We start from the raw sequence: 18,250 nt of genomic DNA on the forward strand, positions 1-18,250 counted from the left end.
CCCTCCAACAGTCCGAGAAATGGTAAAAAGTGACAATCTGGTTCCTGGAAACGAAGTAAAATATGACTGTTAATTTGAAAGTAGTAACTTCAGGTAAAAAAAAAACCTTGATAACAGGACGAAGCCATTTCCTCCAAGCTTTTCCATGGCTTTGCAAATCACATGAGGGGAGGGGGACATGGCTACTGCCCTCTTATCCTGGAAATGAAGTAAATATGTATGACTTGGTCAATTTGAAAGTAATGAATTTTAAGAATAAAAAAACCCCGATTGCAGAAAGAAACTATTTCTTCCAAGCCTTCCCATACCATTGCAGACCACAATTTAATCTGCTTTTAAGTTTTGACCAAATGTGAGAATGGATTACAGTCTCCTACCAAATATCCCCATTAATATGCTACTGCCAGTGGCGCACACAAGGGAAGGTCTTGCTTTATTTTCCCTTATTGATTACGATTCTATGTATTTTGTACGTAAAATAATTTTGAACAATAATTTCAGTTGTAATAAGTGAAAAAAAAATCCTCGTGTTAAAAGATTTTAAAAAATATTGTGCGCTTTTCCTACAACAAATTGCCTATAACAAGTAAACTGGTGATTATAAATGAATACACTAAAAATCCATGTTTTTAGTTTTGTAGTTACAGATTACATCAAATGAGATGTTATGTACTTCTATAATCATATGGTGCTTCTGCAACAATGAATTTGCTTTGCTGAATAGATTTTTTACTTATGAGAAAAGTTAATGCGTATATTATTTTGCTTTTTGGTAATTTATTTAAGTTTATTTCGTTAAATAATGCTAATTATTTATTCAATAGTTTAGTTTTTACTGTTTTTCGTTCTCAAGAATCGACAAAATCAAGTCAATATGTTTGGCGTATTGGGAGTATGGTATGAGAATGAAGCTTTCAATCTTGCACCTTCCCCTTGCAAAATTTCTATGTGCGTTCAGTATCATTTCATTTATTTTCAACCTTTTATTTACTGATTCATTTGATCAAAAATTCAAATATCGGCTTTCCCCTTATTTTTGATGTAACATAACACTTATCAGCTCAATCGTGACTTCATCCTTATCAAATAGTCTAACTGATGATAAAGCGCTATCAACTAGCAGTTTTTTGTCACCAGGTAACAGTGTAGCGATGGTATGACAGAAGAGATAAGAACGTGGTTTGCCTTATTAGTATTCCTGTCACCAGGTTTTGGGTGGAGAATATGATCCATTGCTGCATATCCTGCTCATTTGCACGAACTGTGAGCAGGAGCGAAAAAGAGAAAATAACGAATTACACTGTGCGGCCAAATGAATAAATAAAGAAGTAGGGGTGATGGGAGAAAACAGCGGTTATATTTGGATCAGAGGGAGGGTCGCGTTTTGCATAAGAATCAGAAAGAATGGTGTTCCCCTATTTTTTTAAAAAATATATCGAAAACGCTGTATTTTTAACACGCTTTTATTAGCTTCACCTGTATGTATGTATGTATGTATGTATGTATCTTGTAACGGAATCCTGCAGCTCAAATTTCGCCCACTTCCTGCGATCGGATTCTTTTGAAATTTGGCACGCGACCTCAGACCCGATGACAATGCAATATTCTATAATTAAATAAATTAATTAACTCTTTTAATTGTTAGTTTCCTCCAATTTTAATCAATATTTTGGCATAAATCCAACAATGAGAAAAAGGAAGAAATTTTAAAAATACATTAAAAAATGCTTGCAAAAATTATTTAAAAATATCTGCAAAAACCTTTAATTTTTCTGCATCAGACAAAATTTGTTCCAATGTTCCAAGGTAATTAGAACATGAAATATAATTGTTTTTAACTAATTTCATGCCAAAATTTAGGTGAGCCTTCAATTGGAAATTCATTGCTGATCAGACCATTGTTGAACAAAACTTTTATTCAAATGCCTCTCAAATTTTCAAAGTAATATAAATATGATTTCCGCAAACATACATCGATGACTCACAGTAGCTTCCCATCGGAGTGCCCTTGTCTTAACTTTAAGATATTACCTCGCACTCGTTTTATGAATAATTTCGTCGCCTGATAATTCTCCAACATAAGACTAAAAATCAGAAAAATAAAATAATAGTTTAAAAAACTAAAAAAATACGCTTTCGTAGCAAAATGAACTAAAAAGGTCAAAATAATCTTTGGATGATAGTAGTTGACCAATCACTTAATTTGAATGTAATACAAAAAAGCGTGGGGGGCTTCTTATCAGTTGTCTTGAATTTCTTCCATTTGTTGTCCAAGCAAAAATGTAAATAGACAGCACCCCACACCTTTTCGTATTACATTAAAATTAAGTGATTGGTCAACTACTATCATCCAAAGATTATTTTTAACTTTTTAGTTCATTTTGCTACGAAAGCGTGTTTTTTTAGTTTTTTAAACTATTATTTTTTTATACTAGGTTTGTTTTCCTTTTTTTTTCCCCAAAGTAAAACCAGGGTTTTGGACACCTGTAAGCCCCGTGTCCAAAAAATGTTTTCCGTTGCAAAAAATGTTTTAAATAGGGCATGAAAACACTACATGTTGCATTCGAGCCACACCACAGATTTTCAATAAAGGGATACACCGCCCCCATCCCTATATCAAGAAGTGTTAGCAGGCGGTGATTATTAGTGACGGCGATCCGTGAGCTATGGAAAAGCAGCAATGTTACATTGCAAAAAAAACTTAATTTCATTTTTAATCTTAATTATTTGATTAGAATAATTTGATTAAAACATATTTTTTGAACATGGGGCTCATAGGAGTAAGTCCGATACTCAGGTTTTACACCAAAGAATTACTAAATGAAAGAATTGTAAAACAAACCTCTAGGAAAAAGATATTTTTCATGATCGTTTAAATATTTTAGGGGGAATGCCTATACGAGACTCTCACCTTGCTCCAAATACGCGTGCTTTTGAACGTTGCACCTCTCTAAACCCTCATGGAAATGTTAATGGTTATTATAATGCTCCCTTCTTGTCCAAATAAAAATTATGACCATGAAACTGTCCAAAACTGAAAGAAAAGGGGAAGGGGGGTGGAGATGGGGCGTTAAAACTAATCCCCTTCCAAAATCTTACCCTTTTCCAACCTACAATAGTCTAATACTGTACGGAGCTGTAGATTGCGCAGAATGTAAGAATAAAGAAAATGTAAAAATGTATTATTTATGTGTGTGTTACTTTAAAATAATACATGTGTGTATGTAGTTTTAATATGTTTTTTCAATTTCAAAAAAAATCTCCTAACTTTCTCAAAATGTCTTTTAGCAAAAAAAAATCTTGCATTTAAATGCTTTTTTCCCATCCTTCAAAAATGGTGGAAAACAGTAAAGACTAACTCATTGCAAAACTAAAGTTTCTTTTTTTTTTCTAATCGTAATTTCTCTCTCTCTCTCTAGCGTCAATGGAAGTTTTCTTTCCTAACTCAACAAGCCGATTCTGGAAGTCTCCTGTCTTATAGCAAAGCAAAGGGTCTTCCTAAGAGCCCCGGGGTAACCGCAGGCGTAGTAAATAGTAAACAAGTCAAAGCAACAAGGGGAAACCTCAACCCCTGAAGGTTGTCCATTATTGGGATGGCAGCTAATAAATAACATGTGAGGGGGTCCTAGATGCAGTGTCAATTCCTTTTCTGATTGGATGCTCGCCTGTCAGTCATGTGAGCTTAACACATGCCTTCTCGCCGTGTCGAAAAAGGATCTGAAGTGAAGCGGTGGGCAAGTTTCAAATTAGATCTCTATCCCGCGGCACCTTAAGCTTCATACATTGTTTGATAATGTATCTTAAAATGATTTTGAACTTCAGTTTTTAATTAAATGAAAATATTTTTTGTCTTATTATGTCCTGTAAGTATTATGTAACACTAAATTATTGATCAACTATTTAGGAACAAAAAATTTAAAAAATAAAAATAATAAACATACATAAAAAAATGTTTAATAGCATTAATAACAATTAACAATAAATTTACAAACTGAGTATAGGAAAATAATTATTATAAGTATTTACACATTTTTAACACTTACAATATCCTGTACTAATAATAATATTATGGAGAGCGGATATGGGAATTGTTCAGTTGTGCCCCTAGATGTTGTGTTCACAAGTGTCCCATCGTCTATCTTAGAGCTAACTAGCAAAAATAAAGAATTTTTAATTTAATTTAAAAAAAATAAAAATTGTCCTAAATTTACTTGAATGTTCATACAATGGTTCGTTATACTTAGATTCAGATTAGCAGTTGCTTTAAAAACACATGAAGAAGACTGATAAAATTTTTTGAACACCTACTAAAACAAAGATTGCCACCACTGAAACATAAAATGGCGCATTGCTCTAAATGTTTTTTCCAAGAGGTACAACTAGTACTGTCCTTATTTGAAATTGTTTAAAGATTTTTTGCTTGAAGTGATCTTAGTAAAACATACCATGTTAACATGAGCCCCCTTTTCCCCTATATATTTCCATAAATAATTAAAAAATCTCACCTCAAGCCATGACTGCAGTGATCTCCCCTCTGAAAGACGAACAAATACAGAAGCAGGTTTCCTAAGACCATCCAGCTCTCCCACTAAAACAACTGCTCCTTCAGCATTTTCAGGAATCCTACGAAGAATACTTGGTTCAGCAGCTCGATCACCAACAAAACTTTTCCGTTTAGTGTTTGGAGTAAACTCTCGATTATTCTTTTAGAAATGAAATTAAGAAATATACAATTAATTTCAAACAATGAAAAACTTAGGATGACAAATTCAAAAAAGTAAGAATTTTCAATTTTAAATGTTGTTTATTTGTATGTGAAAATGAACCTAGCTCTTTTAAGCATTAAAAGCTTATTTTTTAAAACAAGATATAGACAATATATCTAAATGACTTAAATAAATACCTTTGTGTGAAGAAGTAAATGGTAATCAACAATGTTGCAACACCCCTTTTTCAATGCAGAATAGTGAGCTTTGAAATGTGAAGACATCCAGTAAAAGCTAAAATATCCAGATGGAAAAAAACACCTGGTAAAAGCTTTTACCGTATGTCTTTACATCCAAAAGCTACCCATTTTGCATTGAAAAAAGGGGTTCCCAGTAAACCAGAAACATGTGTGTGCAGTAATCTGTAATTTTGTGTGTTAAAATGTTGTTGGTTACTATTTAATGTAGCTATATTTTGAAAACAGCTTTATAATTTTCAAAAATATAGAGTTGGCAACTCCAGAGATAAGTCATTGATTAGTGAAAAATGTAAAAGCTTTAAATTAAAATATATACCATGAATAAAAATATTTATAGGATTACAGTCGAGTCCCGACTTACGAAAGGGATGCGTTCCAAGACTCCTCGCGTAAGTCGAAATTTTGCGTTGTGGAAAAATATATGTACAATTTTTTTTTTAGAAGAATACCAAATTCTTTTAGACACTTATAAACACCCTTCAAACTGCTTGAAAGCATTCCTCAACTATACACTACAGTTTCTTACTTAAAAAACTGAACTTTTATTGTATTTAAAAAATAAAAAACTTTTATTCAACATGAAATACTTTAAAATTGGAGGAAAAGACATAAAAAAAAACAATATGGTAGGTACAGTGTGAAGTAATAATAAAATGCTGCACTATAATAGTACTGTACGGTAGATACAGTAACAGTATTTATGAGTTAAAATATGAAGATAATGATGATTTATGCTCCATGATCAGATCGTTATTCTTATCTAATACATTTTAAAATACGTTTGCTTCACCCTTTTTTTCTATAACGTTTCAATTTATGGCAACAATCCCTCTTCCTGATCTCTTTATTCCACAATACAAGAGCAGCTTCCATTTTCATAATATTTACTTTGATAAACTACTCTGTAAGCTTCGATATTGAAAATAAGTTCTGAACTTTTTCGGATATCTTTTTGTTTTGACTTTTAATTGTATGCATGGAAAATTCACTCATACCTATTATCGCGCTACCGTCAATGTTTTGTAGTTGTTAAGTCAGAAACTTTCTTTTTCTTCCCATTTTCAAACTTTAGATGAAGGTCCCATTATATTTCATCAACTTTCATATTTAGAATGAAAAAAATAAATAAATGAAAGAAGGTTATTTGCTGCACTAACAACGCAATGCGTCGACTAATTTGGTGTGGGAACTTTCGCTGTCAGTGATGCTTTTAGGGATTTAATAACACTCACGAAATCAATATTTAGTAGCCAATAATGAAGCCGATACTTCCTTCCAAAAAAATTTGTGTTCTGGACGAAAAATTTGAGTTTACTCTAAAATTCGTTACTTCTGTAAAATTTCGCGTTATAGCCATTTCACGTAAGTTGAATCGCGTTGTAGCGGGAGTCCACTGTAATTCAAAAGAATTACCATTGTTGGTTGATTTTTGACTTGAATTTTAAAGAATAATTTGGACATAAGATGTAAAATATAATGCAGCATTAATAAAACAAGAAATTTAGAAGTGCAAGTTTATCAAATTTACTCACTACATTGTTTTCATTGGGCATTAGAACTGCAGTTTCATTTGGTGTGCCTTCTTCGTTATTGGCAGCATGGTTGCTATCATTTTCTGGTTTTGACTTTACTGATTTCAAAAATAAGGGTGATCTATAAATAAAATAGCAAATACAGTTACTTAAAATATGAATTTTGTTACATAAAAGTAAAAAAACTACACTAAGACATTTTACCTGTTTTTGTCGTGACTCAATAAATTTAAATTTCCATAGCCTGAACTATTTCTTCTTAAAGATGGCAGAGACTTTTCATTCACATGTCGATGCCTTTTCATTAAAGCTTGGACTACAGCTTCTCTGTCCTCATGTGTGATTTGATCAGTAAATATGAAGCTATCGGTGATTTTTTTTGCAATGTTTGTTGTTTCTTTATCTTCCAGGTCTATTAATACAGCTCCTGGAGTATTAAGTTATGAAATTTTCAGCATAATAAATAATAAGCATAATTGATACTACTGTGATAATACAAATATACAAATACCAATAAAAAAGTGACAACCATAAAGTAGCTCTTAAGTTCAGCCCGAGCTGGCCCAGAGCTCATTTCCTTTTTTGTTCTAACTAAACGAAATTGAAAAGTTAAATTCAGATATCCTCATGCTTTCAGAAAAAAAAACCTACAAAAAAAACCTACAAAAGCAAAAAAAATAAGTTAGTTGAACTCACTCTTACTGTCAATGCATAATCTTTTAATCTTACTAACATGATTTTGGAAGTTTTTATCCATAGGTTGTGACTGATGCAAATTTTTTAGCGTAAAATATGTATGTACATAGAATTTATTCATTAATTTGTTTGAGATAAATATAGCATTAATAAATACTTAAGCAAGGCCATGTTAAAATAAGCTAATAAGAAACAAAAGCAAGTACTTTGTGCCAAAAAATAAGTAGCAATGGCAATTTAGAAGTAAATTTGTGACATAAAAAAATGTATGAGTATTAAAAAATTCATAACTTATGCAGTGGGAGAAATTGAAATAAATTACCATGATCTAGTGCATTTCGCAATGTTAACAAACTATGAAAATACAAAGGAGGGACATGCGGCTTCCCCCAACGATCAATCGACAATTCTACATCTTCTTCATATTTTATCCAACGGGCCGTTTCTCTCCATTCCAGGTCTCCATAATTTTCATACTCTAACAGTTCATGCAGTTCAACAAACAACTACAACAAAAATAACGTTCTAAAATTCTCAATCCATAACTTATAACATAGGCTAATATAATATTGGGGGGGAAAAAACTGTGAAGGTTTTAAAATAAGTCAAGTTATTCATGTCAAAATCAACATTTTTAAACAATATTCAAGCAAAAAATTAAAAATGATCAAATAAGTTTTGTACTACAATATGATTAAAGTGAAAAACTAACGTAAAGGCAGCACAAAATCTGAAGTACAGCATATAGCTATTTCAAGGCTACAATAGAGCCTCTTCATCAGTGCAACTCATCCCACAACCATATAGTCGCTTGAGAACTCCATTCCATAATGAAGAGGCTTTATTGTAGCCTTGAGATAACTACATGGTATACTTTCTTGAGATTTTGTGCTTCATTTACATTGATTTTTTACTTTAGACTCATGCAGGTTCACATAAACTATTCTTAAAGTTGAAGCAAAAAATATCATGCTAAGGCTGAAAGTTTCATGACATGTTTTAACTATTTAAAGCAATTAAAATATAAAACTAAGCATAAACAACTACACAACTATTAATGAGTTCAATTTGAAGTGGTGATAACTATTATCACTAAAATTATTGGAAGTTATTCTTATTTGAAACCTTAAAAGGTGCTTTTGTAAGTGGTCAAGAACCCAATTTTCATTTTTGCCCTATTTCTTTAATTATTTTAAAGAACAAGTAAGAAATAAAACTAAAAATAAAAAATTGAGGGGATAGGAAAAAAACGTAATTTTGCGCTAGTATCTTCTAATTTGCCGGATCGGATCGCCAGACAAAATGTGTCATATAAGAATGTTTTTGTGAGGTTGTCGAGAGGGCGCCTCTGTAGCTGATGTCACTTCAAAGAACTGTTTGCTTCAAGAGAACTCAATTTTTGAGACATGTTTTGAAAAATTACTCTTCAATTTTTTCTATCAAACTTTTGATGAAACTTTAATTTTTAGCTGCTTATGGACTATTTCCAACCATCAAATTGCCATAATTTCATTAGTTGCAACTTTTTACTTATTTCGAGGAGAGTTAATACTGCTTGTTTAGTTCTTGATGTCCATGAATACACCATGTAAACACAATTCAAACATGAGAATGTAGGAAGGTTAAAATATATTTATAAAAGGGGATATGCATCATGTCAGCTACAAAATAATGTCTGAGTAAACAATAATTGCATAGAATGGTATAAAACCTGACATATTTCATTAGTTCTTTTTTTTTCATGTAGTATTTCTAACAATCTAATTTTATGCACTCTTTTTTAAAAATTCAAGCTTTTTATGATTTTTCTTATAAATTACATTATTCCCTTATTAATTTGCGTATTCAAAACTGCATTACTTTGTTAATTATTTAAATTGTACAAAGAAGTTTGAATTTCCAAAAATAAAATAATATAAGGAAAGCAGCAAACCTCATGAGGCTCATGGTTAAATTTTTTCTTCCCAAATGACAATTTTAAAGATCCCGAATCATCTTTCTTCAGGTTAAGAATAGAAGCCAAAGAGTTCCTATGAAATTTGTGACGTCGAATACCTTTTGGATCTTCAAAACGATGACCTAAATTCAAATGATTCAAATGTTTTCAATTATTTGTATTAATAATGTGCAGACATAACTTACACTTTTATACACATTACGAAATGCCTTAACATGAAAAATCATTTTTTACTTGTTTTATCAAAAGAGAAACATAAGTAGGAAGAAAAAATACACAATAATATTTTCTTTCAAATATTATTAAAAACTTTGTATATACCCTACATGACCAAAAGTATTAAGACACTTTCAGAAATTCACATTTTTAAGGACTTCTCAAGAAATACAGTGCCGGCAAAAGAAATTTTTACATTTGGTTGGCAATTAAAAACTTCACATGCAAACTTTTTTTTATGATTTTTCTTGACATGCTTCCTAGTTATTTGGTCGAATACCAAATATTTGTCCAGATTGTTGCCAAATGTTTGGTATTCGGCCAATTCACGAAGGAGCATGCTAAGTAAAATCACAAGTAAAAGTCATGTAAAATTTTTAACTGCTAACCAAATGAACCAATTTTTTTGCCAGCACTGTACAAACCATGTAGAGTTCATTTTTTATATTTTTGTGAAAGTATCTCTTATACCCACGGAGATATAAGCATTTTTTTCCAAAATGCATATTTTATTTTAAGGTTTTCGGTTGTTCATTAGGGTGGGCCGAAAAAACTTTTTTTGGAAATCTGTTTTTGGATAGTGCGGAAAAGTTGCTATATGGGCCCGTTATTAACCATAAAAAATTTCGCTAAATTTTTTTAATATTTAGCCGACACTATTTGACCTTGAAAAACTGAAAAAAAAGGGTGAAAATGCACTTTCCAACCACTTTCGGGGGGGGGGGGGGTTCAAAAAAAAAGTTGAAGCTAGTTTCAGCAAACATTAGAAGTATCTGTCAATAAATTAGTTGAAATCCTCAAAGACTTTCATACATTTCGTAGAATATCTTTACTAATAATAAAGCTGAAAGTATCTGTCCGGATTTATGTCTGGATGTCTGTGACACGCATAGCGTCTAGACCGTTCGGCCGATTTTCATGAAATTTGGCACTAAGTTAGTTTGTAGCATGAGGGTGTGCATCTCGAAGCAATTTTTCGAAGATTCGTTTTTTTTTCTTTTTCTATTTCAATTTTAAGAACATTTTCCGGAGCAAAATTATCATACGATGGACGAGTAAATTGCGAAATTATCATGACGTGGAACCGTAACATGGGAGAGCGAATGGACATAGCCAATTGGCGAGAAATTTATCATCCATTATTTGTAAATATACAGGTGAACCAAATGACCTTTTAATTTTCTACTACGGGCAAAGCCGTGCGGGTACCACTAGTTTAGGAATATTTGGAAAAATGGATAGAGTAACAACCCAGAAACTACGAAAAAGAGAAAAAAGATGCCAAAAAATTGAAACAAGTTTTGCTTTGGATGAGAAAGACATATCAGTAACCAGCACAAGTGGATTCAGGGTTAAGGAAAGTCATATTACATTGAATGAACCTGAAACAGAGCTTGAATCAGGAGAAAGCACAGAAAATACAGATGACGATTTTAAATTAAATTATCCGCTTTCAAGAAAACGTAAGCGAACTGCTGCGCCATCAACAACGACAAGTCAAATGAGACTTTCTATGCCTCATACAGCTTTAGCAGCAGATCTAACTGGCGCTTCAAATAGAGCAGGGGCTAAAATTGCTACAGCAGTTCTCGCTGATTTCGACTTAGTTTCTCCTAAACAAAACAAAAATATAAGGAGAGAAATCGATAAAAAAAAAGGAGCGAGCTAAGAGAAAGGGATTAAAGAGCCCTTAAAGGGGCAGCTATAAAGAGTTTGTATTTTGACGGCCGCAAAGAAGACACCCTTCAAAAGACATCTAGCCATCAAAAATTAGCATCTGAAGCACCATGTAGCACTGATAGAAGAGTCAGGTAGCAAGTACATCGGTCATTTATCACTAGCAGTTGTTGAAAGTGCAAAAAAAAAAAATCGCAAGGTATTATAGACTTTGCAAAAAAGTATAATATGAGCTTCCTTAACTTAACGGTTATTGGATGCGACGGAACAAATGTAAATACGGGATGGAAAGGTGGAGTAATTCGTTTACTTGAGACATATCTCCAAATACCTTTACAGTGGAACATATGTCTGCTGCATACTAATAAGTTGCCACTGAGGCATCTTATTCTGGAATTGGACGGTTGCACAAAAGGGCCACATTCGTATTCTGGAGCTATCGGACAACTTCTTAGAGATTGTAAAAAAAAAAATCCGGTGGTCAAATTTGATAAAATTGACTTATTCTTCTGTTTTTGGACATGGAAGGTAGAAAAAGTTTAAGTACTGAACAACAATATTTATATAGAATATGTCTTGCCGTAAAAGATGGTAGTTGTCCTTCTAGCATGGCTGACAGTAGCCCAGGCAAACTCAGTCATGCGCGATGGCTGACAACTGCAAACCGTTTGATACGCTTGTATGTAGGGCTTGGGTATAGTATAGCGCTTGTATATAGGCTATACGCTTGTACACCAACTCCATCAGAAAATCTTACAATGCTTGTAAAGTATGTAATGTTAGTTTATGCTCCAATGTGGTTTGAAATAAAAATGAAACCGAACTGCCAGTACCGCGCCCAACATTTTTGGAAAATGATTTCTCTTGCAAGGCAGTTTCCAGACAATGTTAAGGAGATATTTTTCAAAGTTCTCTCAAATAATGCATATTTCGCTCATCCTGAACAGCTATTGTTGACAATATTGTTTGACTCAAAAAAATACATTCGGGGATTAGCTGTTAGGCGCATTCTGAACTCTAGAAATAAGAACACGAAGAGCTCGGATGGTGTACGATTTTTTAAGCGTCCTAAACTCAATTTTGATGCCGTTGATTATGTTGATTTAGTTGATTGGGCAAACTGTTGTTACAGAGCCACCTCTTACAATGCATCTAAAAGATCAACAGTTGAAAGATGCATCTAAAAGACCAACAATTGACAGAAATGTGCGAAGAACAGCCTACAGAGTTCACTTTCGAGAAATTTCCTTGTCACACGCAAGCTGTGAAACGTTGGGTGAAACTAATAACCAAAGTTGCAATAAAATTTCGTGGTGAAACTGCACGAGATGGATACATTCGTGCCAAACTTCAAAATAGGAAAGAACTTCCATCATTTGATAACAAGGGACAATATTATTCCAAAAAATAATATTCATTATGCCTGAGGTATTATAAATCAAATTTGAAGATTTCTTTTTCAAAATGTTATTATCTTTATATGTCATTCTAGAAAATGTATGATACTATTGCGTGATAATAATTACTATGATTAATAGTGCTATTTAATTAATTAGTCTATGATTTAATATTGAAAAATAATTTTCACATTGGTTTTTAAAGAAATTCAATATTTTTTCATTTTTTCTCCAATTTTTGATTACAGAAAGGAGCGGTTAAATGCTCATTAAAATCAATGAAACATTTTATGGGCTCGAACTGGCTCATTATATGACATTTTCGGTGCATTCCAGCAAAATATTTGGAATTTAGTTTTTTAAAAAAAATTTCGACAAAAATTCATTTTTCACTTTTTTTTCGGTTTTTCAGTGTCAAATAGCGTTGACTAGATATTTTTTAATGTTTAAGAAATTTTTTGTGAGTGCTAACTAGCTCACTACGCAACTTTTGCGCGCTATCCAAAAATTGATTTCGAAAAAAAAAAATTTTCGGCTTATTTCGGCCCACCCTATTGTTCATAGCACGCAGAATTTTCCGTCAACCCTTACTAAACTTTCAGAATATTTGACAGCGTACAAGAGACACATAGTAATCAAATTTGAAGTTAAAATATGAAAAATTTGATGAAATATGAACGTTTAAAGAAGTTGAGTTTTCACTGCACATGCACGAAAGATATCAATTTATAACCTTCATGATCCAGAGCCGAAATAGATTCTACACCTCGTCATAAAATTCCAGCTCGATATCTTTAAAATTCAAAAAGTTATCAGCGATCTAATGAGCCGAATTTCAAAAATTCTTTGATAGGCGACGACTTGTGAGGGATTGTTTGCAAATAATCTGTTTTTATCACGAATCACACTGAATGACGGCAGGCAAGTGCTACTAGTGTGCGAACGACCCCTTACGATTCGTCGCCTATCCAAGAATTATTCACAAATAATCTGTTTTATCACGAATCACACTGAATTGGATAGGCGACGAATTGTAAGCTGTCGTTTGCAAACTGGTAGGCAAATGCTACCAGTTTGCAAACGACAGCTTACAATTCGTCGCCTATCCAAGAATTATTGAAATTCAGCTCATTAGATTGCTGATAACTTTTTGAATTTTTAAGATATCGAGCTGGAATTTTATCATGAGGTGTAGAATCAATCTGGGTTTTGGATTATGAAGGTGATAAAATGATATCTTTTGCGCATGCGCAGTGAAAACTCAACTGCTTTAAACGTTCATATTTCAAAAAATTTCCAATATTTTAATTCCAAATTTTATTATTACATTTATCCTTTATGCTGTCAAATATTCTTAAAGTTTAGTAATGGTTGACGGAAAAATCTGCATGCTATCCGCCGAAGACCTTAAAATAAAATTTGCATTTTTGAAAGAATTGCTTATATCTGCGTGAGTATAAGAGATACTTTCACAAAAATAAAAATAAATTCTACATGATTTGTACAGTGCTGGAAAAAAGAATCTTTGCATTTGGTTAACAAATAAAAATTTTACATAACTTTTTCTTGTTGTGATTTTACTTGGCAATACCTTTGTGAATTGGCCGAATATCAAACATTTGGCCACAATCTGGACGAATATTCGGTATTGAACCAAATAACTAGGGAGCACGCCAAATAAAATCAGGACAAGAACTTTGCATGTTAAGTTTTTAATTACCAACTAAATGTAAAGATTTTTTTTCCTGGCAGTGTAAGAGACCAATTGCTTTGTAACTTTTGTCACATAAAAGGTATGCACCAGCTGTCATTTTAAAATAAAAGTTTTATCCTCCTTCTGTTTCGGGGATCAATAACAAATTGAGGGAAACAAAAATATTTTTTGATCATCATTCATGGTAAATAGCTGAGAATAAGCAGTAAATTTCTGAAATTAGTTAGCATACTATGTACAATTATTTCACATGTTTTCAAGAAAATATCATGGTTATTCACAAAGGTATAAACATTTCTTTCAAAACTACAAGATTTATTTGAAGGTTTTTGGCTCATAACACGCAAAGTTTTTCATCAAAGCTTAAACAACTTTCAGAAAACTTGACAGCATACAACAGAAGTATAATTCTAAAATGTGAACTTAAAATGTAGAAAATTTGATAAAATACGGGCATTTAAAGCAATTAATTTTTCATTTGGCATGTGCAAAATACAGCAAGTTATAACTTTCATAATCTAAAACTGAACTAGATTCTAGAACTCATAATAAACTTCCAGTTCAATACCTTAAAAATTTAGAAAGTTATCTGCAATCTAATGAGCCAAATTTGATCAACTCTTGGATAGATGCTGGCTTAAACCCTCAATGATAAAATTTAACTTATGTTTTTTTTTTCTTCCTTTGTTATAAAAAACAAAACAAAGACATTTATGGAAAACTTAAGGGGAATAATAAATAATACATTTGCATTAAATGATGAATTTTCAAAAATAACTTACTAGCCATGTCATCAAGATCAGCTGTTGGTAAAGTTTCAGCTTCTTCAGGTTCAAGAATAGTACCATAAGGCTTATTAACATCCAATCCATGATGTTTTCGTTTTTTAGACACTTTCCTTGGGTGCCTAAAGTACAAAAATTGAATGTTAAGTGCAGAATAGAAATATCAAAAAGGGACATCAGCATTTAATTATTAAACATATAGTTTAATAAATTTTAACAATTTTTGTATTTTTCCCTTTCAACTTGATTCAGTAACAGAAATTCAGAACTGAAGCACACATCTTTATGTCACAAAAAGGAATAATTAACACTTCCTTTTATTCTTGTGAATCTATAAAGGTGTTCAAAATCGAAAGCATGGCATTTATTAGAAAGTTTTGGCTTGAAATGCAAAATAAAGAGACAATGGGAAGGAAATAAACAGTTTTCAGAGACCATGGTACATTTTTTTTTTTTTTTTTTGTTAACTTTGTAATGTTTATTTCAAGTTAACAATCATCAATTAACTGATTTATTTCAATAAAAACAAATAATTGTTGCGAATTGATAGCTTGTACACAACTAAGCAGCTCTGCCTCAAGATTATAAAACCTAGGGAAGGTGCCAAAATTTCAGTAATCAAAGTAGAAGATGAAGTTTAAAATTTAGATAAGAAAAAATCATTCAATCATATTACTCAAAATATCCCATATAGTAATGTTTCTGAAAATGATGGTTTTAATGAGGTATCATTGTTTAAAACTAAATTGTTAAGGGAAAAGTTGAATCTTGAGCATCAACAAAAATCTAAATAGAGAAGAAATGGTAAGAAATATTTCACCATTTTGAAATGAACCATGTTCCATACAATAATACACTAAAAATGTGGAATATGTGTTGTCCTCACCGGGAACTAATGCTTGGACTGAATTAGCTTTTTTTTTTTTTTTGCAAAGTTTGGCCATCAGAAAAAATCAAAATTAAGTGTTAAGGGACGTTGGAAGTCATTTTTTATGTGAAATATAAAAAACTAGTAGTACCCGCACAGCGATGCCCGAGCTAAAAATTTAATGCAAGTACGATGAATAAAAAAAATTAAGGCCCTCCCTCTATGATGTGAAATGATCATTTTTCTTTGTACAAAATGCGTACACACCTTTTCAAAAAAAAATCCTATTAAAGTTTCTTTGGAATTTAAAACTTTTCATCAAATCTTTAAATTATATTTACAGTTGCTTTAAAACTCTATAAAGCGAGAGAAGCGGTTTTCACTGCAATTCAAAATATTTTGCCAAAAAAACAAAAAAAGACATCAAATAATATCTTTCAAATCTAAATAGTTCCGCAACTCTATTAACTCTATTGTTTATCACTAAACTCGCAACTACGCTATCCTAATCCATTCATCTAACAAAAAAAAAAAACATCCTGTGGAACATTCAAAAATCATCGTCAGAAAAGAAAGAAAATGTCGTACATTTCACTCGGATAAAAACAAATCAAAAGTTTCTTTTCTTTCAAAACAAATCACTAAAACAATGAATTACATTTACGGTTGCTTTAAAACAATAATCCTAGACTGAACTGCTCAGCGCCTAACGCCCCAATTGCGCATTAAGCAGATGTTTGTTTGTTTTTTTTTGACGATAACAAATGTTTCGCCAAACAAACAAAAAAGTATAAAATCGCATTAACAGTAGCTTTCAAATCTTTATATATTAAGAGTTGCGTTGCCCGGCTTTGCCTTGAGAATAAAAATTGTGTCAAGTGACATATATTCAAAAATCAGGCTTAAATAAAAGAAGAAAAAAAACACCATGCAAAATTACCCTTCCAAACAATGACAACAGATATTAAAATACTGTTAAGAAATTAAAATGCGAAAGATGGATTTAAAAGTGTAACCATGGAAACAAGAAATAAAATAGGTTTAAGAAATGAAATGCAAAATAAGGAAAGAAACAATGGATTCTAAAAGTGCAACTGTGAAAACGCGAAAATAAAATGGTTGACAACCTGAATAGAAATGACATTTTTCAAATTTGATTTAAAAACGCTTGTAACTTTTTTCCTTTGAAGATAGAAGTTCAGTTTTTCGACCATAGGTAAAGAGAGATCTGGAGTGATGTCGCTTTTTCCAATGGTGTCAAAAAGAAAACTGTGGGACAATTCCTTCACTTTTTATTGATAGATTTAATGAAGAAAGTTTTGCCTAAATTTCAGCTAAGCCTAAAAAAGTTCGAGCTAGAAACGGAAAATTACTCCCGCCGTAATTAAGTTAGAGCATTGAAACAAATTGTTTAGAACTTGGAAAATTTTACCCTTTTCAACCATATATAATATTACTATGTGCAAGTAATTTTTCCCTCCCATATTCAGAAATTTATGTGAAATTTGGGCCTAAATTGGAATCAAAAAAGAACTATTTATCGGATTTTTTCGAATAATAGCCTATATCACTCAGTAAAAAAACACCTTTCATATAGTGAAGGAATTTTTCAAATAGATGCAGTAGTTCCGAAGATTACCTCGAACATATAAACACACAAAAATTTGTCCTCTCTCTTCATAATATTAGTATAGATTTCATGAGTTTAAGCAACAACAGATATCTAATTAAATTTTTTTATTCAAATGAGCAATATGCCAAAGAAGAAAGTAATATGTATTGTATTATTTTGTTCTTTGAACAGTAACTACAGTACAACCTCGATATCTCAAATCTCTCGAGACAGGGGAAAAATTCGAAATATCGAGTTTTTGAATTATCAAGGTTTTAAAATAATTACAGTAGTAACTCTCACGATTACACACGTACGCTATATGCATTTATATATGTACTATGGGACCACTTCGAATTACGATCAATAAAGTAGTCTTCAATATTTTATTAGGTTTGAAATTTTATAATTGTCGAAAGTGCACAAGATGAGATTTTGAAATGAACAAGAATTTCAATTTGTTTTTTTCACCTAAAAATTTAAAAATTCTAATTTTATCTTCAACCAGTAACCCCACATTCAAAACATTCTCAACAACCATTTTGTAGGAGTTAAAAAAGCAAAATGATGAAAATGAGGAATGCATTCTCCAATTTCGATTGAAATCTGACAGACGAAAAATCAACCCCCTTTCCTCAAAGTGGACAACAAATGCATAAAGATTCTAAACTCTGGGGGAAACCAAGCACCTCCCTCATTACCAACACTTCCCTATTATCTTGCCCCAATCCTCTATTCACAAAATTTCCAAAAAAAGGGATGAAAAGCGTTTAGTAATTGTCCCTGAATTGATTTTACTACAAAAATTGCCAAAGAAAAACGACAATTGA

The 18,250-nt window shown here is 31.8% G+C and overlaps 1 protein-coding gene across 1 annotated transcript in view; it reads right to left on the reverse strand.

The window, feature by feature from the left end:
* The window catches only part of LOC129216519 (band 3 anion transport protein-like), a 61,076-nt gene that overhangs the window by 27,477 nt on the left and 15,349 nt on the right, over positions 1-18,250 (reverse strand). Inside the window, exons 7-12 of the mRNA XM_054850734.1 lie at positions 14,938-15,065; positions 9,128-9,273; positions 7,517-7,700; positions 6,703-6,925; positions 6,499-6,619; positions 4,506-4,703 (exon numbers count right to left, since the gene is read on the reverse strand). Of these exons, the coding sequence (XP_054706709.1) occupies positions 4,506-4,703; positions 6,499-6,619; positions 6,703-6,925; positions 7,517-7,700; positions 9,128-9,273; positions 14,938-15,065 (1,000 nt within the window). The remainder of the gene's footprint in view (positions 1-4,505; positions 4,704-6,498; positions 6,620-6,702; positions 6,926-7,516; positions 7,701-9,127; positions 9,274-14,937; positions 15,066-18,250) is intronic.

This window comes from Uloborus diversus, chromosome 2, assembly GCF_026930045.1.
Source record: "Uloborus diversus isolate 005 chromosome 2, Udiv.v.3.1, whole genome shotgun sequence".
Taxonomy (NCBI): Eukaryota; Metazoa; Arthropoda; class Arachnida; order Araneae; family Uloboridae; genus Uloborus; species Uloborus diversus.